The sequence below is a fragment of the Aristolochia californica genome, unplaced genomic scaffold (genome assembly GCF_029961685.1).
Source record: "Aristolochia californica isolate CCGP_79_NKW_82.1479 unplaced genomic scaffold, dmAriCali1.0.hap1 SCAF_13, whole genome shotgun sequence".
Taxonomy (NCBI): domain Eukaryota; kingdom Viridiplantae; phylum Streptophyta; class Magnoliopsida; order Piperales; family Aristolochiaceae; genus Aristolochia; species Aristolochia californica.
In genome coordinates this window covers 4557134-4583664 of record NW_027181804.1, presented here as the reverse complement: position 1 = coordinate 4583664, position 26531 = coordinate 4557134, and the positions used below count along the sequence as shown (strand labels likewise).

Genomic DNA, 26531 nt, shown 5'->3' with positions numbered 1-26531 from the left:
AACTTAGATGAGAGGCATTTTGAAAGAGATTAGTGTTTGCCATCTTTTTACTACCAATGCTAGTTAGATTCGAAGAGAGAAAAATCAGATTCAGCTTACCTAGTTTCTAGATGGGTTGGGATCAGAGCATGTTGTTGTCTAGGCACAAATATCGGCTAATGGTGATAATCATACATTGGACAAAGTATATAATAGAGTTCTTCGGGCTAAAGGAATGGTGAAAATGGTAAAATTACAGCTGGTTCGATGTTGCCCTTAATATTAGGTCTTCTATTTCTAGATTTTGAATCATTTAGAGCAGTGGAGGCCCAAGAATATATTGTACTAATAGAAGGTGTGTATTGTGGTAGATCCAATCATTTCTCAGACAAGATAATTTTTTGGAAAGTCTTCCTAGACTAGTTCTTGTGGTTTTGTAGACAATCGATAAATGACTAATGGTGAAATTTTATCTTTAAGGTGTACCTAGGATACATTACAGAAAATATTACACCATTTGGGTCAGTTATCATATACCTCTACTCTAGCTTCTCAAGCCCAGTCGAATCCTTTAGGATATTAATATATTTTAATTATACATCAAATTACATATTCGTGTAGTAATCAAGTTTGTTTTACCTAATTTGGGTTTAAGTAGTATGTTTTAATTAAGTATACTGTTACAATTTACTCATTCTCTTGTTTTTTATATTTTTTTCATGTTGGGGTACTAATACTAAAAACTATTTTTCAGTGCACATGAACTCATCCACACTAAAACCAAGTTTGAAGATGAAGTTCATGTAGATGAATGAAATGAATTTAAAGCAGAAGATGAAGATGAACTTCATATTTTCATTTTGTTGACTAACCCCCCCTAATTATTTGATGCAATCGAGGTAATGACTGAAAGACTTTTAAGTAAAAATAAAATTGAAGATAAAAGTAATGAAAGTCATAAAATTAGCACACAGTAAATGAAAATAAAAAAAGTAGAACTCGTAGACCTTGTTACTGTGCTTTCCCGAAAGAGTTCTTTGCTCATGGCCTTCCTTACTGTAACAAGTTAAGGAATTCTGAGGGTAGGTGATACTTTTTTTAGGTTATATAAGGAATGCTGAAGGTTTTGCTCCTGCCATCCAGCACTTTGATGCACTTATAATCATTACAAGCGTTGTTCTTATGACGAAACTTGGGTTTCATAGCAAAGGTAGCCACCTGAATTCTATTTTAAAGATGGTGTGTATCCTTTACAGGTCAATTAGAGCAGCATAACCCCTTTTTAGATACTCTTGTTTATGCCTCTACTAATTACTTTAATTTTTTGAACATTGGTGGTAGGTTGACTGGACCGTTTAGAAGAAAAAAAACTGCATATTGATACATGTAAATAAATTTGCTACCCAGTTTTTTTCCTTATATATATATATATATATGCAATTTTCTATTATTTCCTTATTTAATCTTTTGTGCAGATAAGGCCATTGGAGTGAAGCAACTCTTTTGGTTAGAGTTATGGGAGGCACAAGTCCAAATTATCCCTTGAACAAGTTGGGAATACGAATATGATATAGGTGAGTTCTCTCATCTGTTCTTTTGTTCAAAGTAAATTCTCTGCTTCTAATGAGTTCAGCATGTTTTCAATATCTTTACCATTTGGATCTAAATCAGCTAATGATACAAACAAATGATCTGTTCAGTGACGATATTTGCTCTTGATCTTCTTGACATTTTCTTTTGATTTCTGTACACTCTTTTGAAATCCAACTTCATTTATTACTAATTCATAGATGCTAACCTCTCCCTGGTTAGTTGAGTCTTGTGAGAAGGGCCATAGCCTGGGGAGCTAAGACAAGGAACCATCTGATTTAGTTTGGCCTCACTGCACTAATTTTATTTTATTTTTAATCACAGAAAGTGTTTTTGCCCACTCTATTGGTGAAAATAAATTTCTTGGGTAAAGTTTTCAACCTTTGTCGATGAAAATTATTTTCGCTAATAGAGCTATAATTTTACTAGCAGTTTCCTTGTGTGCTAATAGGGAGTATGGACCTAAAGTCATATAAGCTTAGAGCACTCATTTTTCATTTTAACCATCAAAAACTAAAGTGAATAACATCTATGCTACCCCCTGTTTGAAGAAGCTGGGTTTTATGTTAATTCCAGTGATTTAAACAACAGTCCATAAGTTGTATTTGGAGCTTTAAATTGCTCTTGTTTTCTAGCAAGTTACTGCAATTAAATACTATGCTACAGAAACAATATATCCATTTCCATAGAGCATTCCAATTGTTTTTATTTAAACATATCCAAACCTCTTATAGGGGGGTTAGTCCACAATGAACATAGAAATGAAGTGAAGAATTTAATTCATCTTAAATGAATTGATTCAACTTCAACTCATCCTTGGGTGTTAGTATAGATAAGTTCAAGTGTACTGGAAAAGAGATTCCAGTGTTAGTGCCCCCAAATGAAAAGTATGATATAAACAAGAGATTGAGTAGCTTTTTATAATATACTTAAATAAAATATATACCTAAACAAGTAATTAATTAAAATAAACATGGTTATTACACTTAAAAGTGATTTAATGTGTAGTATTAAAATATATTAATATCCTAATTAATAAAAAATATATTATATTATTTAATGATTATAGTTTATTATAAATTAATGCAATAATATGTGTGACTAGAATAAATTATTAAAATAAATAAATAAATAAAAATAACATAAGTGAATATAATAAATAAATAAATTATTTTTTAATAACATAAGATATGTTTTAACATTAAAACCACTAATTTAATAAAATAATAAAAAATAATATGATAAATAGATATATATTTATATTTTATTAATTAATAATATATTATCACAAAATTTAAAATCATTGGTTTAATTAATTATAGCAATGGGATAATTAAACCAAAAAAATTTATCAAATATTTATTTTTTAACAATATTTTTATTATGACTATTAAATCACTTATTTAATATAGTAATTATAAAAAGAATATATTAAATAAATAAAAATAATTATTTTATAAATAAAAAATATAAATTATTATTTTTATGACGATGGTTTAATTCGTTTTCCTTAGTGGCGGGAGACCACGATGATAGAGGCAGTGCTCCGATGATATGCCGAGAGGGCGAAGAGAAGGAGGCCGAGAAAGAAGAGAAGTCGGGAGGCCGAGAGGCTCTACGACAGAGGCTCGACCTCCCGTGCTTTGCGACGGAGGTCGACAGGGAGAGGAGAGAGAGGCCGAGAGGGATCATGGGGGTGGGGGAAGGAGCAACGCGCGTTGCTCCCTTCAAACGATTGATTCAGAAAACACGTTCGAATCTAAATTTCCCGTTTTTTGCCTAAGTGAATGAATTGATATAATTCACTTGAAGTGTAATTCCTTTTACATTAACCCCTTAATCTAATGAACTAAATAATGCAAAAATAATTCATCTCACTTCATTTTTGGATAAACCCCCTAATGTTTAACTCATCCAACTCATCCGAATCCGGGATAAGTGTGACATCCACGTCGACAGATTGGTTTACCCGCCACTCTTTCGAGCGCTATATTTGGTTTCCTTGACCATCGATTTTTAATGGGAATTTCACTTAAATACTCATTTAAAATAAAATATTTTTAAAAATACCGACGTCATCAAAATATTTCTAAAACTATCAAACTTTGACCAGTCAAATGCCTATTTGTGCAGTCAAAAGTGACACATAAGCTTTGACTGCTTATGTGTCACTACGTCATCTATGCAGTAAACATAAATCGACACGTCGTCTGCCATGTCATTATTTTACCATGTTATCTGCCACGTAAGCTGACACGTCATTAAATAAAACTTAAATAATCCTCACTGTATTCCACCGTATTGTATTTCAAAATAAGTTATTTTAAATGCCTAATGTGTCCCCTCCCGTCTTTCTCTCTCCTCTCGCCTCTCGCCCTCTCGCCGCCCCGCTCGGCCTCTTCTCCTCTCTTCTCCTCTCGCCCCCTCTCCTCTCGCCGCCCCAGCTTGGCCTCCTCTCCTCTCTTCTCCTCTCGCCCTCTCGCCGCCGCCGCTCGGCCTCCTTTCCTCTCCTCTCGCCCTCTCGCCACCGCTTTGCCTCGGCCTCCTCTGGCCTTGCCGTCTCTCCTCTCGTTGTCGAGGCTTGGCCTCGACCTCCTCTCCTCTCCTCTTTCCCCTCTCCTCTCGCCCTCTCACAGCCGCTCGCCCTCGGCCTCCTCTGGCCTCGCCCTCTCTCCTCTCGCTGCTGTCGCTCAGCCTCGGCCTCCTCTCCTCTCCTCTCCTCTCCCCCCCTCTCCCCTCTCCTCTCCTCTCCTCTCTCCCCTCTCCTCTCCCCTATCGCAGTGCCTGTTGCCGCCGCTCCCCACCGCTCGGCCTCAGACTTCGCCCTTGACGCCCCCTTCTCAAAAAATTAAAAAATTAAAAAATTAAAAAATTAAAAAATTAAAAAATATTTTAAATCGATAATAAAATATGTTAAATTAGTAAGAGTAATTTTTTTAATTAATTATATATTTATTTTATTTTCAATTATTTTAAATATAGGGTAAAAATAAATTTGAAAAAAACGTATTGATAAATTTGATTTTTAAACTCAAAACTAAAATTTTCAAATTTTTTTATTAAAATAAATTTTAAATCGATAATAAGAAGGTGTTAAAATGGTAAGAGTAAGATTTTTTATAACTTATTATTTTAAATATAAGGTAATAAAAAGTATTTCGGTACATTTATTTTTTAAACTCAAGTAAATTTTTTATATTTTTTCAGTTAATAAATATTTTTAATTGATAATAAAAGTGTTGTAAGATTTTTAATTAACTAATATATATTTTTAATAATTTATTATTTTGTAAATAATATGATAAAAATTATACAAATAACTCATATTTTTAAACTCTAAAATAATTTTTAGGCTCCGAGACATAACATTTATTACTTTTCCCAAAGATGAATGTCCAATATTGTAGATATCAGGTAATAAAAAATTATATGATTTTTTTATTTTTTTAAAAAATATTTAATTTTTATTTAATGACATGTCAGATGACATGGTAAAATAATAACGTGGCAAATGACGTGTTGATTTATGTTTACTGCACAGATGACGTGGCAACACATAAGCAGTGTCGTTCGGATAGTTTTAGAAATATTTTGATGACGTCGGTATTTTTAAAAATATTTTATTTTAAATAGGTATTTAAGTGAAATTCCCATTTTTAATCTGTGCCGTTTCCTTTCCCGTTCGCCGCTCTCGCCAGCCGGTGTAGTCCCGCCTTTGTCTCCTATAATCCGAAACCGTAGAGATAATTATTATGTGCAGATGTTGTGAAATGCTGAATGCTTAAGCTACTCTCCCAGCAAAGTGTTTTTATCATATCCTTTTGCAAGATGAACTACGAACAGAGGCTTAGAACCGCCGCCCAGTTCGTTCTATCCAACGACGGTGTCGATGCAAAATACCCGCCGTTAAATTGTGCCGAAATAGGGGTTTTGGCGGCCCTGAAACCTCACCAAATCGAGGGAGTTTCTTGGCTAATACACAGATACCTTCTCGGAGTCAATGTCATTCTCGGTGAAGTCTTCGAAATCCACTCTGAATACTCCTAAATGTGTAGTCTTATTTAGGAAATAATAGAAACTTACGATGTTTGTGTGTTTTTGTAGGAGATGAGGTTGGTTTTCCCTCCATAATTTGAGTTTGTTCACTTGGAAAAGCTTTTATGTTAAGGAGATTTTTTTGTCAGATGGGCCTCGGCAAAACTCTGCAAGCTATTACGCTTTTGACTTACTTGAAGGTTCACAAGATTTCTCCCGGGCCATTCTGTGAGTTGAGTCCTTTCATATTCTTATGTTTGAAAACTTCTTACCCTGTTGTTTCAGATATTTGTTATTGTCTTAATTTACCTAATTTTCTGCAGTGGTATTGTGCCCTCTCAGTGTGACTGATGGCTGGATGTCAGAATTCACGAAATTTGTTCCTGCTTTAAGAGTTCTTAGGTACGTAGGTGACAAAGGAGTCCGTCTTGCTCCACGAAGAACTATATATGAGCATGTCAAGCATCAGGAGTCGCCTTCCTGTGTATGTTCTCATCTTTGCTGTTTGCCTTCTCGATGTTGATGCTTCACGTAAATATGGCGTGTCTGGGAATAGACCCTGTGTCTGAAATGTTGATTTTGTTCAATGATGTGTGAACGCTTAGAAGTTCACCAATTTTAAAATTCTCAATTTGCCAACTTAATCACTTCTGAAGGTAGTCAATATCCTCAGAAGGGGCACTTGCGGTATGACTGACAAGTGGTTAAAACTAATAGTCATTCTCTGGTTTGCTGCCTTTACAGGTACATCGTAATTTACCTTTTGATGTCTTACTGACAACTTATGACATCGTATTGTTGGATCAAGATTTCCTGTCTCAAATTCCATGGCATTATGCAGTACTTGATGAAGCCCAACGTCTTAAGAACCCTTCCAGTGTACACGATTTACTTTCATTAATTATGCATTGTTGCGTATAGAAATCATTTTTGAGTAAAATTCATTTTCAATTAGTATGTTTAACCATTTCTAGGTCAAAATGTTAATCTTGCAGTGCATTTGCATTACATTATTTTTAAGCTTTGTTTGTTACAGTTATTCTGCTTGCAGGTTTTGTACAATGTGCTTGAGGAACGTTTTGTGATGCCAAGACGATTGCTGATGACAGGCACCCCCATCCAAAATAACCTTTCTGAACTTTGGGCTTTGATGCACTTTTGCTTGCCATCAATCTTTGGGACATTGGAACTGTTTGTCTCTGCATTTAAGGAAGATGGTTATTCCTGCTTGGGTGTCTAACTTTCTTTTTTTGTGCTACCAACTTTTCTCCAATTTTGAGCTGATAAAACAGTCTCTTTATCTACGTAGATTTTATGCGAAAAAAATTTACATGATTGACAAAATTTTGATCATAGAATATCCTCCTGAAATATATTGTCTTCATTCTTCACAGATGATGATGATGCCAAAGTGAAGGAACGTTTCAAAACTTTAAAATACATATTGAGAGCATTTATGCTTCGAAGAACAAAATCAATGCTTGTTGAGAGTGGAACTCTCATGCTGCCGCCTCTTACTGAGATTACTGTGTTAGATCTCCTCTTACAGATCACTTTGGAGCAATCATCTTTAAGATGTTGTCCTTAACTGGTGCATGCTGTCTTTGCCACTTACAATTTGTTCTTTTTACCTTTTGTCAATAGGATGGTCCCACTTGTTCCACTGCAAAAGAAGGTCTATGTATCAATTTTGAGGAGGGAGCTTCCTGAACTTCTGGCAATATCTTCTGGTGCTTCAAGTCATCAATCCTTACAAAATATTGTAATTCCTAACTTCTTACCCATTATATATTTCATTATTTTTATCGTCTTTGGTCTGGCATTTTGTCACAAGTGCTTTGCATTCGCTGTGGTAGTGCTACCAAGTTAATGCCTGGATTACTACTGCAAGATAGTACATGTGTTTGGTGGGGAAGATTTATAAATCTGTAAATTACTTTTCAGGTAATTCAGCTCAGGAAAGCATGCAGTCATCCTTACATTTTCAATGGTATCGAGCCTGAGCCATACAAAGAGGGCGAACACATAGTTGAGGTAGTTTGGGAAATTAAATGGACTTAAGTGTTGTTTCAATAAAGTTCACAGCTCACACGGTATAACTTTTCATATTTTGTAACTCTTGATGTGTTCACATTGTCTACTTGTCAGGCAAGTGGTAAACTTGTTGTTTTGGATCAGCTACTGAAAAAGCTCCATGCTGCTGGACACCGTGTTCTTTTATTTGCACAGATGACTCATATTCTTCAGGTTCTTTCTCAATGCTCTGAATAAATCTTATACCTGGATAAAAAACTTGCTCAAAACTAAAGCTGTTAATGGGTATGTAAAGAGGTTATTGGGCCTTGTAGCTGCCTAACTTGTAAAGTAGATATTCTATCATATATCTCTTACCACTTGTATACTACAGATCAAGCTATTTTGTCTGAATTTATGTTACTTACAACTACATCATCGGCCTTGACAGCCCTACCTAAGCAAATACTTGGTTGACTATATTAAGAAGTCCGCTCTTTTATCTGTTCCTTCTAATAAATATTAATTTATCACATAGGATTTTCTTGAATTGAGGGGACATACGTACGAACGGCTTGATGGGTCTATTCGTGCAGAAGAGCGTTTTGCTGCAATAAGAAGTTTCAGTCAAAAACCAGCTAAAGATATTTTAGGAACTGGAGCTAATCAAGAGGCTGCATTTGTATTCATGATTTCAACTAGAGCAGGGGGAGTTGGTTTAAATCTTGTCGCTGCAGATACTGTGAGTTATGTTGTGAAGAGAAGGGCTTTTTGTTTCATTAGATTTTATCATATTAGTTATTGGCACTTTTACATAACACATGCATAAAATTTGATCTTGTCATCTAATTTGAATGTTGAAATGAAGCCAGGTTATATTTTATGAGCAAGATTGGAATCCTCAAGTGGACAAGCAGGCACTCCAGCGGACTCACCGAATTGGCCAAATAAACCATGTTTTGTGTATAAACCTAGTGTCGGCACACACTGTGGAGGAGGTGTAACTGAAAACTTTTCTCTGTTTCATGGCAGAATAACATCGAATTGTATCTACTTCTACTGTTTCTTAAATATTTTAGAGTTAGATGACATTTATGTTCAGGTAATCATGCGAAGAGCAGAGAGAAAATTGCAGCTTAGTCATTGTGTAATTGGAGAAGATTATCACAAGGGAAAAGAAATGGGAGCTGATGCTGGTGACTTGCGATCTCTTATACTTGGACTCCACTTATTTGACCCTAGTGATATTAATGACAAAGATTCAAGTGTTGCTAATATTATGGAAGTGGAGTCTTTGTCTGAGAAGGTAATTCAAATGCGAGACCATGATCCTTCAGTAAAGGATGACCGTAAATTTGAGATAAATGAAATGGATTCATTGCATGGAACTGATTTTTCTGTGAAAAAGACTTCTGATTTTACTACGGCTGATCCTGGACTTGATGAGTTATCGTATCAATCATGGATCAACAAATTCAAAGAAGCATCAAAATCAATGGATTTTTCCAATGTTGAATTTGGAAGGAAGAGGGACCTTGCTGAATCGAAGCCACCAAGACGTGAAGTTGACCGTAGTAAAACAGAGGAGAAAAAGCTGGCTAAGTGGGAAGCCCTTGGATATCAGTCATTAGCCATCAAAGATCCTATTCCTGTTATGGGTGATGACATTCTGTCTAACTCAGGTTCTGTCCAATTTGTCTATGGGGATTGTACGAAGCCATTAAATACTAGCCCATCTGAGCCAAGTATAATTTTCAGGTAATCCTCTTTTATGGGATTGCTTCTACACGATTCTGTTGTTTCATCTGCCTCTGTTATTCCAGACAATGTATGAAGGTCTAAGCTGTTAAATTTTCGTCTGATGGTAAAATTTTGGCTTTCTTATTGCAGCTGCATTGATAACTCCGGAAAATGGGGGCATGGTGGTATGTTTGATGCACTTAAAAATCTTTCTGGGACTATACCAGCAGCATACCAACGAGCTTTTGAATGTGGGGATCTTCATTTGGGGGATCTACACCTAATAAAAATTAATGGTTGGTTGAAATTTTAGGTTGTGCTGTGGAAGTTTGCTTTATAATTTTTTTCTTTTCTTATTGTTTCTCTTTTAATCTTTCTACTTACTGTTTTGGTTATTTGTTTTCAAATTTTTTCTAATTGTTGATTTTGATTCCTCTGCACCTCAGTGTAACCAGGATTATGAAATCCTTTACTTGTGTTACCCTATTTATTGGTCTGAATATTTTATGGTTATTGGTGTTCCAGAGGCTGATGATAAGGAGAATAAAGCTGGAAATGGCCCTCAGTGGGTAGCTTTAGCCATTGTACAATCATATAACCCTCGGCGCAAAGTTCCACGCAGTAGTATCTCTGTACCTGACATAGAACAGTGTATACTGAAGGCTTCCTATGTTGCTTCTCAAAATTCTGGTACTTGTTTCATTTGTTACTGCATTCCAGGACCTTCTTTCCAATCCTAACAGATAGCAATTGTTTCCTCTAAAACGAGGGGATTTAGCATGGATTTCCTTACTAATTCTCTATTTTACCTGTTAAATGATTTGCTGAGATAACATTTCCTAATGTAATTTTTTCTCCAAGCTTCAATTCACATGCCACGTATAGGCTATCAAGATGGAACAGACCGGTCAGAGTGGTACAGAGTGGAACGACTTCTTCGAAAATATGCATCCATCTACAGCATAAAGATATTTGTGTAAGTATTCTTTTCTTGTCTGTGCTTTTCCTTCTTCCAGACTCCCTGCTACCCTTGAACCTAAACTTCACTGACTAATCTATCCCTTTCTGCTCATTCAGCGTCCATTATAGAACCTGTCAAATATCCTATATAAAAGATGCACAAGAGTTTCTTCTTTGTATAATTTTAGGAGTTTTATATGTCAGTTAATTTGTGGAGCTCAGCATCTGCTACTTCATGCAAACCAGTTCATAGTACTTGAAAAAGTTCAGTCAATTACCTCAACTATTGTCTACCTGGTCGGACGAGACAAAAATAAGGATGCTAATATTGGTTGCTTATGTTGTGTTGGCATGTGTGCTTGCTAAAACTTTTTGACTAATCCATCCCTTTCTCTCATTCACAGATACTACTATCGGCGGCCTTCATAGAATCTGTCAAATATCCTGTATAAAAGACGCACAAGAATTTCTTCTTGGTTAAGAAAAATGCACATACTTGTTTATTGAGTTTTATGTCAGTCAATCCATAACAGTTGAGGATGTCTTGGCCGTTAATGGCCTGTGGATTTTCAGTTTTGTGGCATTAGCATATGGGTAGCAATTCTTTAATGGTGTGGTGAGTCTTTGGTTCAGCTTGACAAATCTTTAGCCTGTTTGATGAATCCAACTCTGGTTGGCACATTTAGTTGGAGAAGGCTTTATGCTTCGTTTAGTCCACTGGCTCTGGGTTATATGCACAGTAATCTACAGGTATCAACCTCGCTCAACAAAGGAAGCACTGCATTGTGACTTGATAATCCAACCTTCTACCTCTGGTAAAACTCAAGGTTTATCTTCCATTGCCAGCAAACATTTCCATTCCAGACTGTAATCTCAAAAAGTGTGCTGGTGAGGTTGGGACGAATAACAAGGCCTAATTAATTTATTTAAAATGGGTATTTTCCCAAAAATCCGTAATGTTAATCAGTGGATTATAAATACAAGCTATAAACGCCAAACAAAAAGGATGACTAAAACTTGCAAAGTCTGCGGTACAAAATCGGGGAAAAGAGAGAAAAGAGCAAGGCATAACGATCAGAATGGAATAAAACACGAAGCATTCGGAAAATAAAATGTGCTTTAGCGTTACTAGACCCGCTTCAGTGAAGGGACAAAGTCCTTCTCAGCAGATCTGAAGAGCAGAAGACGAATTTATATCCGAGCAAATCAACACCTCCTCCGCCATGTCTTTCTTCAGCAAAGGGGCTGCCTGAATTTTTGCTCGTTTTTTAACGATTAACCATCACGATCCAAACCAGGGGGAAATAAGAAAAACAAAGAGAATCGATGAAAAGTATAAACGAGAAACATGAAAGGCGGAATCAGGACCTGTGAGACCTGTGGAGGCACAAGAGAGAACAGAAGAAGCGCCTGATCTTTAAAGAATGAAGCTTTTATCGGTTATTTATAGGATTTGGGGAGGAAAGGATCCCCATCTAGGGTTTCTCGTCAAAGCCATGAGCATCTTTATAACTCACGTGGAGTCACGTGCGCGGAGGGGAACTTTAGGTCTTTTTGGAACCCTAAAAATAAATAATCATTATTTATTTTTATTAAATATTTTTAAAATAATAATAATTAAATTGTTATTTTTTTCCATTAACTCAATGGGATTTGGGAATATTTTGAAAGATATCATCCATTACCAAAATAATAAAATAATTAAAATATTAAAATAATAAGAAACAGAAGTTAAATAATGTCCCACGACATATCGCTTATCTATTTGCTCTTCCATGTGACGAACACATGCGATTTCGAGTAAAAGAAATTGAAGGGTAGGGACACTTGATCCCACATAGATCGGGACTATATTGTGCTCTGGCTTCCGTTGTGTAGATAAACCTGGCAAGGCGTCTAATATTACCACGGAGCTGCGTGGTGAGCACAGCGCGAACTATTCTTTCGCCTTTTACTAAAGAATACCGTGTGCTAGCCACACTTAGCAGCATACGCTTATTTTTGGAGGGCCTTTTCATACGAAAGGCTCTTACAAATGATAAAAACAAAGAGGGTTTCTGGCCTCAATCTGTCCTAAGTTACATAGAACGTCAACACAGATCAATGCTCACTTCCATTGGCTTAAAGCAGCTACACTAAGGTTTTTAAGGATTTGCTTTACCTTTGGCTTCATTGTCGGTGGCAAATTTGTTTGAAATCGAGTGTTACAGCTTTTCTGATGTCACTAACTTGGACATTGGTGTACATACAAGGGCACTGTGATACCAGTGGTAGCAGCTGTTGTCACCGGAGGTAAAAGTGTGGCCGACAGAGCACCGAGCAGATACTTGGAGGCTGGAAGTGGTGGTTCCATTTACCTCCAAACTCATCTTCGTCTTTACTGTTAGAATTCAAGGTGGCTTTGGTGTTATATCCAGTGGCGTCTGCAGAAAAAAAGAGGTTGGATATCACCTGAGATTTGAGGTTCGAAGGAAATGACATGTACTCGTCATTTCAGCAGGTTGTCCCAACGTCTTTTAAGAGCTTCATATGCCTTTGAACATGGGATAGGCTGCAATATAGTCTTTCCTTCAATAGGTACCTCATTTACAAGACCTAACCTCAGTAAGGTATCCATTGCTTTATCAATTGGCATTTCAATCTGCACAAAAGCTACCAAGGTTAGCCACTGACAAAGTTAACTTTGTAGGCTTAAACTTTAGATAGTTTCTACATTACCTTCTCCTTGAACATTTCATATATGAAGCCCTCACATGTGACACCCACATTTTTACGAGTGACCACCTGGATAATTGCTTAGACAAGTCACTAGTTATTATTTAGGAACTAATGACTTGATGAAACTAACTCATGCAAGAGTAACAATCACAAGCAAAACAAAAATTACTCACGACACAATTTATGATTCATCACAGACTATTAATCATGAATAATACTATGACAGCTACCATGCCTTCAACACCGGAAATAATTACATAACATAGAGAAAGGACCTAACTTCATCTCCATAATCTACTTAGTTATAAGAGGACCAGTAAATCCATGAAAAGCACATGTTTGACACTTGATTGGAGCAGATCGCTTATTCACCCAGATGGTAGTTCATGAATAGCAACAAGAAAAATTTCTTTTTTAAGGCATTTAAAAAAAAAAAATCTTGGTTAAGGGTGCAAAATAGTTTATGAAATGCATCTCTTTTTTTTTTTTCGTTGAACCAAATCAAATGCATATATAATGCACAAGAAACCAATGCAAACATAGTTCTTATAACGCAAGTACTCATCAAGTGTTGGTCAAAGAATAACTATGTCCCGATGTTTTCTAGAAGCACAAAAAATGGTAGGTGGGTCATGCCTCGTGCTTCCTTCCATGAAGTAGAAGCCCATAGGTCAAAATTGCTTCCTTGTACTGCACAGAATAATAATATAGAAATAAAAAATAAGAAAAAAATCATTATCTTCACGTCTCTTCAAATAAAATGTACTATAATCTCCTCAAACATCTCACTTGTTGCTGTTCGGATGCATCCAGAAGAAAGTGAACTGAGCCAAAGCCACTTGCCAAGGTTTTCTCATATAAGGTTTTGTTGACCAAAAGCTGCAGGAGATCATTACCAAAGCATGTCAATGAATTACACCATTAATTGTCTTCCATGCCAGAAAAAGTGAATGCATATAAGCACTATTAAACATATAAACCATGTCATTGTCTGCTCAGAAGAAAACAATTTAGATGCCATAGGACAATGAAATAAGCAGAACGAAAGCAACCATACTTTAGTTAAAGATGAAGAGCAACAAAGTGAATTGAATTGTATGAAGAGGAGTCACACTTTCAAATTTATAATTGCAGCAGATTGGTCATGACTAAAAATATCAATTCCTCATATGGAAATAAAGGTGCTTGGCTCACTTGATAACGATCCCTTGTCTGTTTGTATCCCAAGACTACACGAGTAGCATATAATATCAGCGCACTTACAGCGATCACATCAAGCAGAAATGCAGATCTAGATACAAGGTATCACAGATTAAATGATTAGTTTTCTGGTAAACATAAAGCGAACTACAGAACCGCCAAAGCACACAAGAGCAAGATGAGAGTTAGAAAGTGAAAGAGTGGCAGAACTTCTAAATGTTTTTTTTTTCTTTTAACCAAAGAACTATGCCGTATTATCATATATTCCTGAGAAACTGAGTTACTTGAAGTCAAGTTGATCTAGCATTGCTAATGGCAAAGGAAGAAATAAAACGTTAGTGCCAAAGAAATTATGAAGATATGAAATGGTGAAAAAAAGTACATAGGTCAAATAACATCATACAGATCTTGTGGTAAGGGTTTTCATTTCAAAGTTTCTTACCATCTCTACGCTTTAAAACAATAACAAGGAAAACAGACGTGAACTTCAAACCACATGCTTCTCTTATTAACTATCATTTCATTGCCATGATGTATATTGGATGAAAGAATAATTCTGAAATTCAATTGAAAGAGCATCAGGTAACATACGGAGAGGAAACAATGTTTTCAAATCTGTAATTCACAAAAAAGGCTAGCAGCCCCAATATGCTTGCAACATCTAAGCGTACCTGCAAGCATAGTTTGCAGTCAGGAGTTTGTTCAAAGTTAACTTTGAGAAGAAAACTCAAATTTCAAGTTTAATACATTTCAACATTAATGAAACCCAAGCAAATTTTCGTCATCCCATTACTATGAACACAGGATGATCTGTTTGTTACATGCATTTCTGGCCTGTCAAACTGTTAGATGGAAGTACTCGAAGATAGGAATTATCAATACAACAGGAGTAAAAAATGCTCATTCCCTGCATACCTAGGAGAACATACTTGGGAAAGATTGAGAAAATATCTATAATCAACATGTATGCCTGAACCTCAAGCATTTACCTTGGGAAAGGAATCTTCACTTTCTTTTCTTATTTGGTTCTTTTTCTGTTGGAAAACTTATCTGGTTAGCTAGAATATAAAAATTATCACTTTCTGGGCATCTTAAGATATACTTTTTTTCGAAAATCTTTCTCTAATGTTACATTACAAGCCAAAAAAAATCATCTCACCCTAACTGTTACAACTAGTTCAAAAAATTGCTCGAAGATTTTGACTCTATTATGTTCGACGGAGGTAGAACATGAAGAAAATTTTATGTCTTACAGTATAATAAATGATGCATCCATAGGGTCAAATGAACCATGTGTTGTTAGTAACCTACATGCTTTTGTGTTACAGGTAAGAAAGGCATTAAGAACCAAAAGAGATTCAGAATAACAGACATGTATTTCCCTGACATAGGCTACTGATGAAAAGCTGTTTCTCGAATTTTTCAAATTAAAGCTCAAAAATAATTTCCAAATAAATAATTTGATCAAGAACTAGGAGCTAAAACAAGATAGAAGTTCATACAGTGTCCAGGATGCGGAAAGAGAGCTTTTTGTGTGGAAAGATAACCTGCAGGATATTAATCTCCATAGATGAACTTCATATACTACCAGTGTAAGAATTCTCTCAGACATGAAAAAAAATAGTTAGAATGAAATCATGAAAATAAAAAGAAATCAAAGTAAACACTTACTGGAAGATCTGGAATAGGGATTTTTTTATAGATCTTCAGCTCCAAGGAGCATACATTGGCCTTGTCATCAGCGTCTTGTTGGCCCATCACATTAGTGTAGAGTAAAATTAATTCCTGAAAAGCTGGCTCCTAATGCAAATTAAGTTAAAAATCATTCCAAATAAACTTCATGAGAGAAAGGTACACAAATTTCAATACCTGAAATAGTGGGGTGCAAAATTACCTATCCCAATAACTTTTTAATAGTGTTAATGCAATCAAAGGAGAACCCAAGTAAGCAAGCATTACCATGCAAAAAAGCCTCTAAAACATTTTATAAATTGATAAGGTTCCCAAAGGAACTCCGCTTATCTGAATACTTTTCCAGTGTGGAGATGTATTCGATTACTTATTATAAATAAAGAAAATAAATTTTCTTCTTCCTCAAATATGGTCCATTTACAAAGTAAGAGTCATATTCAGCAGCTCACAACTTGGTTCAAGTAGGATCAAAGCACCTAACTAGAGCATGGGGCCAGCTTTAGCACATCAATTTCTGAAGTTCAAAAGTTTCTTCTCAACTTCTCAGAGCCAATGGTTAGTTCACAAAGTTAGCACAATATTCTTAAAAACAAAATAAGGAAAACCCCAATTCTCTCTTTTCTCACTTGACTTCTGGTGGAGAGTTCATGTACATATGAACACCTATAATTATTCATTTATGGTAAGATAGACAGTGTTGGTTGTTCAAACCTAGACCCATTGGGAGGAATACGAAGGTAGAAACAGATATAGCTAAGAGATATAGAAGAATGAAACATAGTGTTAAGGAAGAGGAATAAAAGACATAAAGGGAGGTTGACATTGATTGTATCTACCCCTATCCACTCATTATAAATTTTTGTATACAAATCCTAGTTTGAGTAAGGATTCAACCAAGTGAAAGTATACAGTTCATACTAGATATTTGATGTTTCTATTAATCTCAAATCCCTACTGTGCTCAAGCACTAGTTAACTCAAATTCCCTATTACATCATACTGTGCACAAATATTGATAAAAGGAGTTAATGATATATAGGAAGCGAGAAAATTTAAGATATAAACAAAGTTAGTGATATACCCAAAGAGAGAAAATTTCAGATATAAAGAAAGTCATTCAAGACCATTCAAATGAACTCCTCCACATTTTGTGCCTTTCCTTTAAGGAAAACAAAGATAAATAAAGTTAGCATGAGAGATCACCTGGAGAGTAGATTTGGAGAAAAGAATAGATATGGCTGTTTTAAACATTTTCCAAGGATTGTTTCCACAATTTTCCCTCAAAGCAGGCTCCCATATATCACTAAGTGAAATCCTTGGTAGACGATTTGGCCTGATTATCATCAGAGATAAATTTGAAAAATAACTCATCAATGAATATGTTTGCTGCAACACTCAATCTGAAACTGTGAGAAGAATATAATATAAAGATGACAAGCTAATCTAAAATGCAAACAAATTCTAATGAAATGACAGCCTAAAAATCAAACACATGCTAGCGAAATGGTAAATCTAAAAATAAAACAAATGCTAACCTCGACTGTGGTTCTGACATCATGCTATCGTTATGAAGCTCAAATGAAGTATTAGGAACAGAAGGAATAAGCCCAAGCCACATAAGCATTTTCCCCAAAAGTCGTCCCCTAGGCCCTATGGATGACAGGAAGCCTTCATAACGAGGGATTGCCCTTTGTGCTGCAACCCAAATTGGAAGAACACTATCTGATAGAATTTGATCACTGACAGTGGCATCACTATAAGTGCCTACCTTTTCACTCAAAGTCAAATCCTTGAGCCAAATATTAAATTTCTCAATCCACTTCGGCAGTTCATCACTCTGAACTGAACTTTTCATTGCCTGTTAGAAGAATAGGTAAAACTCATGAATGTTAAACTAATCAATTTTAGTTGACTCCCTGCATGGTTTGCATATTGACATAATGGATTTTAGGTTCAAAAATCATCAAATAAGTAATTACACTTGCAAGACAAAGGAGTTAGTGATGATTATTATTAGTTCAGGAAAAGACAATTAAAGCGACATAAAACTTCTCAATGCAAGTCATCTGGGGGGGCACCTTTAGCAAGTTTGGGATCTCAACATGCTTAACGAGCAAGTTCTCTATGCGCATTTCTCGCAGCTCAGTAGCCCTTTCCTCTACTAGGAAACGTGTTATGAGGTTTGGTGTTGCAGCAGTCCATGGTGTGTTAGGAAGGAAAGAAATAAGAGATCATTCCAAGCCGAGGAGAGGTCCACAGATAGTGAAATTGAAAAGGTAAATCATTGTATTCTGCAATGGGCCATGGTACTAAAACAGATGCCACTCTTGCCAAGTTCAATCATTCACAGGAACTGAAAATTCATAATATACTTTGTGGAAGGCACACCATAGGAAGGCTCTCCCATGGTCCCTCAGCCGATGAATTGGCTGAATTTAAATTTTGATGGAAGCAGCTTGGGTAACCCAGGGCCGGCTAGAGTGGGTGGCATTCTTAGAGATCATCTGGGTCTGGTATTGACTTGTTACTCTGGGTCAGCAGGGATTAGCTCGCTGGAATGAAGTTATATTAGCCAGAATTTTCGCAGCCAATAACAGAATTTTCGCAGCCAATGGTGATTCAAATTCAAGGTGACTCAGTCGTTGTATTCATGGTTTACAAAAGCACAGGATCCATCTCAAAGATTCAGGAGATTGGTGTATGAGATCATCTACTGCATTGAAGACAGACAGATTAATTGGAAACATTCGTTGTGGTCAACCAACTCATGCACTGATTTTTTAGCTAAAGAGGGGGTCTCACAAACTCAGCTACTCTCCTTTTCTTTGCAATTTCTGGGGGAATGCCCTCCTTTGATTTGATTTGATTTGATTAAATTTATCAGTTAAATTACCAACCATCGTTTAAAAAAATATAGTTTTGTAAAATAATTTTTTTTATCCACTAGTAGTCTATCAAAATTATTAAATATTGTAAGTGCTAAAGTGTAGCTCGAGGACATTTTTCCCTTAAGTTAGTTGTGGTAAATTTAGTCCTCTATCTTAGTTGTTGATTGATATAATCTGTTTCGTTTTTATTTGATCAATTTTAGTACTTTGTTTTATGCAATCAGAGAGGGATATCTTAGTCAGTTTATTGTAATTTCGCTTTAGTAGGATATAGAGGATTTTGGGGTCCAACCCAACCTCTAAGCTGAGACTGTTTCTCTCTGCATCAATGTTCTATTCTTTCATTCTTAACTCTCTGCAGTTTTCTTCTTACCAGAATCCTACAATTTTACGAACAGCAGAGTTAAAATCGCAGTGTCATGCCCTAGGATTGTTGAACGCTCAGTCCAGGTGCCTTTCGTGGCTTGTACAGATAACCTTATGTTTTTGAGTCCTCCAAGGGAATCTCACTACTCACTAAGGAAAGCAAAGAGAGGCATTCTGAATCTCATAAAACTGTCTTATACTTCTGACTATTGTAAGTCTAGTAAGCCACTTCTGTAAGATAGGAATAGAGAGGATCTAAGAACTTCAAAGTGCTCTTGCTTTTCTTTGCTACAGGTAGTGGACTCGAAAGGAGAAGGCTGACTTGTGCACAATAGTGAACAAACTAGTGCAAGTGCTATAATGGTTGACCATTCTGTAAAACCCAGGCTTGTGACATCAGAATCAACATTATTTACCATATCCAGTTACATTTTCCAAGACATACAGCTAGTGCAGTCCCAGATACTAAAAATGTGCCCAGTAAATACCAATGACTTTAATTCGATGTACTATTGTTCCAACTTTTACACACACTTCTCTTGGTATGAAACAGTAAATGATTGGCACAAAAGAAGCTCTGAACCTACAAAGAGACATCATAACATTGTAAATAAAAGAAAAGATACCATGCTCATGATTCCACAACACAACCCACCTCATTTATCCACCTGCCAGCTGTTTTTATTGGCCTTGATAGACTGAAAAAAATCTCTTGCAGAAGTTTGGACTGCAAATAATCTAGTTTTTCAACAATTAGAAAACCCTTCTGCTTCTCAGTAGTATATCCACGTCTAACAAGATGCAAAATGTTGTCTTAAAAGAACATTTCAGGATTCATAAAAACCTAAATTTGAATGAAGCGCAAAAGACATGGTTCATCTCACCTGAATTTCATCTCATGCAATTTCAACTCCGGAGTTAAAAGTCTGAGCTATTTCAGCTCTACATATTTTGCTTTGCAACAGAGTAATTTTGGAAACTCATATTTATATCAAATTTGATCGAGTCGTCTTCAACCCAAAGAAGAAATGCTCTCATTTGGTCAAGCTAATACTTATAACAGTTAAACATGATACTCCAGGTAAAGTTAAAACATTTTTGTCCTGTTCAGCCATATAACTTTTCAGAATCTACTAGTGGTAAATTCTGAACTTACTTGTGATAATGACTAATGTTGACTTCATTTTTGTCTTCATCACAAAATTTAGGGTCTTAATCACATTTCTGTAGCTTACATGAATATTCCGTCATTCTGATCTATAATTTTCTGGCTCCATTTAAGGTTGTCTGTCTTTGAGTGCCCATTATTTGCCGTCTACTGCCCATTATTGGGTTGAAAGTGCTGCGACAAGGTTCTCCAGCCCAGAAAATTCTGTGTAAATCAGAATCTGTTCTTTGTTGGATTTAATTGCTGTTTCTATGGTTGGTTTGGTACTGTTTATGATAAATTAAGGTGTTTCTGAATTGGTAGTGTGCTTGGGCTGGAAGTTTAGGTTGAAGTGTTGAATATTTGTAACCTGTTTTCCTGTTTACAAGAATTACTTCAGTTGAAATACTTGAGTAAGGTAGTATGGTCATGTTACCATCCTGTGTGGAGTCTAATGGGTCCAGCATATTAGGCTACTTGTCATAATCTTATGTTTCAAGTTTCATACAATTCTGATATGTATTGAAGTAGTTATAAGACATCTTATATATAGGGGCATTTTTGTCCTTTCATGTAACTCACTTATGTAAATCAAATAAAGGGAAAGGCTCAACTTTTTGAGCCCTGATTCTGACGCTGCTTTTGGCTGCTCTTTCCCAACTTGTTCTCTTCTCAATTTCTCTTCTCTCTCTCTCTTGTAAATCTCTCCAAGGTTGTTGATTTTCATAGTATCAGAGCCAACTGAAGACATCTTGGCCATCTCTCCTACACATCTTGGTCTCTCTCTTTCTACATTGGTCTACCCTATTGAAGGTTTTTCAAACCAATTTCTGGACTGGTAGGCCAAAGATCAGGTTTTTTTTCTCTTCTTCCTGCCACAACCAATTGGTTGATGGTTTCTACTGCCAATTGAGCAGTCCTTATGATTTATTGCCCTTGAAGGGTCCCTAACTATTCTTTCACCTCGCTTAAGGCTAAACAGTTTAGCAGACAACTTGTAGAGTCGTGATAGATTGCTTTCTTGCACATATAATGCTCATAGAGACATCCACATTTCTTAGCAGTCTCACAATTCATAATCTGATTCCTTAACTTCGAATGAATACTGCTGAGTAACCAGGTCATGAACTGGCTATCCTCTGTCTCCCAATCATCAATAAGAGAAATTGATGGATCAACCCTAATAAACTTTGAATTCCATTTGCTTTAAGATAAATGTGAATTTTTTTGGACCAACTAAGGAAGTTCTGTCCATTCAGCTTTTTTGTGGTAATTAAAATTGTATCCTTTACCTTCATGGCCTCCAAATTCCCTTGATGAGGTGATAATTTCACCAAAATCAGCCATAGGCACGAATAACAACCAAAAATGCTAGCCAGAAGCTTCACAAAAACAAGATGCCTACGCAAACTATATGGGCCCCATTTTACAAAAGTAGGGTTTGATCAAATAGCTCATAGACATCAATTACATATATTAAGTATGAAATACAAGGAAATTCAGCCTTAAAACAGCAAGAAATTGCACAAAGTAGGCTGAAATCAGCATACCGGAGGGTGACACAGGCTCCACACACAGTATCGAGTCTGAGTACCTAGTAGATGGGAGAAACCCAAGTCAAACCCCCCCCCCCCCCCCCCCCCCCCCCCCCCCCGCTGGGACTCAAAAAACCATCAATAGCCAAGAGAAACCATTAAACCTAGGTTTATGGCAGAAAAGGAACTCAAAAAATCAAATCTCGACTCCCAGCCAATTTCAAAAGCTCAATTCCCCTTTTTCTGAGAAGCTATTGAGTTCAAAAGAGGAAGGAGAAGTGTTTCACGAAATTGAAATCAAGATCCTATTGCCCTGATACAATGTAAGAAAACGAGGAATAGAGGATTAAGGGAAGAGAAGGTGCTGAAAGAGAGCCACAGAGGAGCTCTCATTAGGGATCAGAAATCGACTCCTAATGCTTCTTATTCACTTAAGTAAGTTTGAGGTACAATGACACCTTTACACATTTACCCCTCGCTTACCACTAAATAACATTAAAATTGGACCATAGAGACATCTAAACATGTTGAGCAAGATAGTACCCTCACTGATATATACAAACCAGGTAAAAAGACCAAACTGCCCCTTACACTTCTTCAAAAATGTATTTCTAGAGATTGCTTGTATAGGCACTTTCTCAATTCTTATCAATGATCTTCTCAGACGAACTAAGGTTAATTAAAGATTATCAAAGAAGGAATTTGGGGTACAGATTTTGGGGATAATTTAAAAATAAATTCCACATGAAACACTTAACAGAAGAAAGAGGAAAGAACATAATTTTGGAGAGTTAAATTACCTGAATATTATTGCTTTGGACTCTGATGCTCTTTTCCAGTCAATGTAAATTGGCAATGTGAGAAGATAATCAGTATTTAGAGCAGATGTCATCAGTAGATCCTGGACTGAGAGTTCCTCAAACTGAGCATCATGCAGAAGTTTCATAAAAGCATGCTGAAAACGAGTAGCCACAGCAACACTACATGAATTCAAAGAACCTTAGATTAATAAGAGCTCATGCATTGGTTGCACAGCTAAAATTTTGAAAATATGTTGAGAGTTTGGTAAACAATGAAATTTTTGATCTCTTCACAAATTATTTTGAAATGTTGAAATCCAAATTTATTGCTCAATGTGATTCTAATCATGCATTGGCTACAGCTAACATTTTGGAAATATGTTAGGAGTTTGGTAAACAATGAGCATTATTCATATCTCTTCAAAGCTTCTTTGAAATGTTGAATGCCAACAGTAATCCCCAATGTAATTCTAATCATTCAACTAAGAGACATACGTGAATGAGAAATAAAAAAGGCAGATAACTAATTCCAAATTGGACTGTTGTAAACCATCACAGAAAATAATATAAAGTAAATGTGATGAGAATCTAGTTTTGTTCATATCCTACTGTAAAACTTAACAACAAAAAAGCCTTGTCAAACTATGTCAGTATGTCAGGCCCTTCATGGAAACAGAGCTAAAACAATTGGCATAACGAACCTGGAGTCATAAGAAGAGCATGTTTTAACATTTCTAGTAGATGAACTAAACAGAAATCCCAAGTCCAATCCTTGGAAGGACATCAGTGAGTCACGTCCATATGCAGTCTGTACATTTCCTTCAAAACTTTTATAGTCAATGATATCACCGTTCGTCTTTTGATTAAAATTGACTTCTCCTTCTGATTCAGAAGTATCTGGAGAAGCACTTTCTCTACATTTGATTGAATGTGAGAATGAATAGTCGACTCTCATCTCCTCCAAAATGCTTTTGTGCTCTGCATGTAGAATAGAATCCAAGCACCTGTGCATAAAAAATACAGTCTGATATTGTACTTACTTTTTTTATGATTAGGAAGATGGTGTTGTTCAACTTGCATGGTGTGCCAATAATATTACTGGACAAAAGAGTGATGAGTGTGAATTGTACGAGCGCAAAAACTGCTCTAGATCTATTTGTGACACGAATATGGCAGTTAGAATACTGAAGCAGTTGATCAAAGAACACTTGATAAAAGAATCTTATACATCTAGGACGAGAACTAAATTACTGGACTTTATAGAATTTTTAGTGAATGGTGCCTACGTAAGTAGTTACGTATTATCTATCTGTTCGGATGAGCATTTTCTTGAATTGTTTTCTTCGAAGACGAAATAACTGATAGAGACGAAATGATCGCCCAAGTATATTGATTGTTTGAGCCAAATCGTTCGCGTGATAAACCAGCACAATATCAAATTCTCAAAATCCAAAGTACAGTATTAAGCCGGAAGTAACCGGTAAAATTATACTCACGAAGAAAACTGAAGAAACTCTTCAACTTCTTCCTGCGAATCGAACAACGATAGTATACCATCCAGCAGCTCCTTCTTAGAAACAGAGATGTAGCGTTGCCGGGGCACATTAATTCCAGAAATCCGTCTTTCTTCATTGGTTCCATTCCTATCCCTAGCGCCAGGTCCTGGTTCCTTGCCTAAACTTTCATCGATCCCACTTTTGAGAGAGAGTTCGTCAAAAGTTCGCTCAGATTCCAGAGGTTGGACGCTGGACTTCTGGAATCTGATAGAGCGAGATAACGAAGAGACATCGGAAAGCGAAGGGGATAAAGTCGGATTAGGGAGCGAGGAGGAGAGGAAATTGAAGCCTTGGAGAGTCTGTAGGGAGATCATGAGTGCTTCAGTGGCGCGAAATGAGTCTGGAATTCAGCTTTTTTTTACTGTAAATTGAAGCTGCAGTGGTCACCCTGATTTTCCTGCGGATCGGAGAATACCGGGACACGGATTTTGGAAGTAATGGTTAGTATGATGATCCACGTGTCGGGAAACAGGTCCATTCAGCCGGAACGCGAGTTTGGTGACCTGATGAGATCTGGGCCTCTCATTACCACCATATCTGGAGAGGCAAATCCGGAGGAAATATAAGATAATATGACAATCATAAAAAATAAAAAAAAACACGAAAAAACAACAAAAGGCAGGCTGGGACGTCTACCGCATTTCTAGTGCACCGCCACCTACACATGCCGCATTCGGCCTTCCCCTCTCCCATTTTTCACTCTACAAATACTGGAGGAAACGGTCGCCTTCCACGAGTCTCGTATTGCCCCATTCTGATCACAAACTCGCGAATTCCTCCCAGCGCGATGGTGGCCGACGGATCGGGCCGCAAGTATGGGTTCTCGTCTGCAGTGGCGGCGGTGAAGACCGAAACCTTGCGCTCTTCGGAGACTGCTCTCCGGCAGAAGAACGAGGCGCTCCAGCGAGCGCTGGAGGAGAGCTTGGAGAGAGAAAACAGGACGAAGATGGAGCTGGAGAGAATGAGATGGAGGCTACGGCTGACGGAAGAAGCAGAGGAGAGGCTGTGTTTGCAGCTCGGAAATCAGGAGGCCGAGGCCGTCTGTAGGGCACGGGAGTATCTCTCGCACATCAAGGCGTTGAAGGAGAAGCTCGGCCAGGCGCAAATTGTCTTGCACAAACTCGACATATCACAGTCTGGCTTGGAGGAGGATGGAAACAGATCATGACCGGCAAATTTTATTCTCTCCAGTGGTGGAGCCTTCGAAATTTGTAACGTGGACGATCTTCTGAAGCTAGTTTGCGATACGGGGTGACATTGATTCGTCCAAACGGAAAGCTCTCTGGTCTTCTAGGATCGGAGGCCGGAGGTAGATAAAAAATCAACAGTTTCAGTAATAGCAAACTGCACATGCATAATAACAAAGCATTCAGAAAATCTATTAAAAATTCATTATTTTGCATTCTTTGAATCTAACATTTCCATTTAAGGTTTTAGCTCCAAATCCACCAAAACGAGACTTTAATTTCATTCTGGAGTGAAACACGGGATTGGAGCTTAACTTAGACACCAATATTATCACAATATGTACCACATAAATATAATAAAATTCGTTTAATAAGTACTCAATGCTCGTTAGTCGGTTGATCAGAAAGAGGAGAGCCTGAGGTTATGGTGAGTGACGAAGAGTCCATTGGCAATGGGGTGAGAATAGGTTTAACATCTTCCATGCGAGTCCTTACTAGGTTTTGGATATATTTTCGTTAAGAGAGTAATATGTAATTATGATGTGGAGTAACCTCAACTCCAAGGAAGGAAGAAATAGAGCCAAGATCTTTTAGAGAGAAACGTTGAGCGAGGTAATTAACAAATTGCGAAATAAGGTCATCACTATTACCAGTAATAATAATATCATCGACATACACCAGTAGAAATAAAACATGTTTGCCAGTGTTCATAATAAATAGGGAAGTATCAGAGTGAAAATTCTTAAAACCTGAATCCACAAGAAAGTGACGTAGTTCATGATACCAAACTCGTAGAGCCTGTTTAAGACCATAGATAACTTTATGAATTTTATAGACATAAGTTGGATGATCGAAATCAACAAGGCCCGGAGGTTGTGCCATATAAACATGCTATGAGAGCCAAACTTGAAGAAATGCATTATTGATATCGAGTTGACAAAGGGACCAACCATTGTTAACTGTAATACTAAGCACATGTCTCACAGTAGTGGGCTTAACAATCGGGCTAAAAGTCTCATGGTAATCTACATTTGGTCGTTGATGAAATCCTTTTGGCCACACAAGACAGGCTTTAAATCTGCCAATAAACCCATCAGTGTCTTTTGATTCAGAAAATTCAGTTACA

General features: G+C 36.7%; 2 protein-coding genes and 2 non-coding genes across 10 annotated transcripts; 2 read left to right on the top strand and 2 right to left on the bottom strand.

Moving 5' to 3' along the window:
- The first annotated feature begins 5259 nt into the window (after positions 1–5259).
- LOC137948279 (probable helicase CHR10) lies at positions 5260–11023 on the top strand. 4 transcript variants are annotated; one of them, XM_068794308.1, is made up of 17 exons: positions 5260–5581; positions 5674–5681; positions 5754–5832; positions 5928–6088; positions 6349–6483; positions 6656–6836; positions 6999–7134; positions 7249–7366; positions 7549–7638; positions 7753–7851; positions 8156–8359; positions 8490–8615; positions 8720–9375; positions 9508–9653; positions 9883–10047; positions 10219–10333; positions 10722–11023. In XM_068794308.1, exons 1-17 carry the CDS (start codon positions 5347–5349, stop codon positions 10744–10746), a joined length of 2679 nt encoding a protein of 892 aa, XP_068650409.1. In that variant the 5' UTR covers positions 5260–5346; the 3' UTR covers positions 10747–11023. The 4 variants fall into 4 exon arrangements, with proteins under 4 accessions (XP_068650409.1, XP_068650407.1, XP_068650406.1 ...); XM_068794306.1 differs by lacking the exon at positions 5260–5581 and having other exon boundaries at positions 5652–5832; positions 6641–6821; XM_068794305.1 differs by lacking the exon at positions 5260–5581 and having other exon boundaries at positions 5652–5832; positions 6641–6836.
- A 405-nt stretch (positions 11024–11428) lies between these two features.
- LOC137949128 (small nucleolar RNA snoR77) lies at positions 11429–11568 on the bottom strand. Its single transcript, XR_011111700.1, has one exon. It is a non-coding gene; the product is annotated as a small nucleolar RNA snoR77 (small nucleolar RNA).
- Positions 11569–12228: 660 nt separating this feature from the next.
- LOC137949138 (U5 spliceosomal RNA) lies at positions 12229–12345 on the top strand. Its single transcript, XR_011111710.1, has one exon. It is a non-coding gene; the product is annotated as a U5 spliceosomal RNA (small nuclear RNA).
- A 108-nt stretch (positions 12346–12453) lies between these two features.
- Positions 12454–24605, bottom strand: LOC137948341 (uncharacterized). Of its 4 annotated transcripts, none has more exons than XM_068794401.1 (14): positions 24159–24605; positions 23364–23666; positions 22663–22842; positions 19836–19971; positions 17462–17784; positions 17130–17259; positions 15907–16035; positions 15738–15782; positions 14827–14906; positions 14230–14326; positions 13825–13914; positions 13672–13725; positions 13036–13101; positions 12454–12958 (listed from the first exon to the last, which is right to left on the bottom strand). In XM_068794401.1, the coding sequence occupies exons 1-14, from the start codon at positions 24530–24532 to the stop codon at positions 12806–12808; spliced, it is 2160 nt and encodes a 719-aa protein (XP_068650502.1). In that variant the 5' UTR covers positions 24533–24605; the 3' UTR covers positions 12454–12805. The 4 variants fall into 4 exon arrangements, with proteins under 4 accessions (XP_068650502.1, XP_068650504.1, XP_068650503.1 ...); XM_068794403.1 differs by having other exon boundaries at positions 23364–23640; positions 24159–24391; XM_068794402.1 differs by lacking the exon at positions 15738–15782.
- Positions 24606–26531: the final 1926 nt, after the last annotated feature.

Bases quoted from the DNA above. Each gene is read 5' to 3' on its own strand.
- LOC137948279 (XM_068794308.1), top strand. From the start codon at position 5,347: ATGCTTAAGCTACTCTCCCAGCAAAGTGTTTTTATCATATCCTTTTGC. The intron at 6,089-6,348 runs GTATGTTCTCAT...CTGCCTTTACAG, and splicing joins ATCAGGAGTCGCCTTCCTGT to GTACATCGTAATTTACCTTT. The intron at 9,654-9,882 runs GTTGGTTGAAAT...TTGGTGTTCCAG, and splicing joins ACACCTAATAAAAATTAATG to AGGCTGATGATAAGGAGAAT.
- LOC137948341 (XM_068794401.1), bottom strand. From the start codon at position 24,532: ATGATCTCCCTACAGACTCTCCAAGGCTTCAATTTCCTCTCCTCCTCG. The intron at 19,972-22,662 runs GTAATTTAACTC...GCATCTTGTTAG, and splicing joins TCCAAAGCAATAATATTCAG to ACGTGGATATACTACTGAGA. The intron at 17,785-19,835 runs GTGGGTTGTGTT...TTCTTCTAACAG, and splicing joins CTGGCAGGTGGATAAATGAG to GCAATGAAAAGTTCAGTTCA.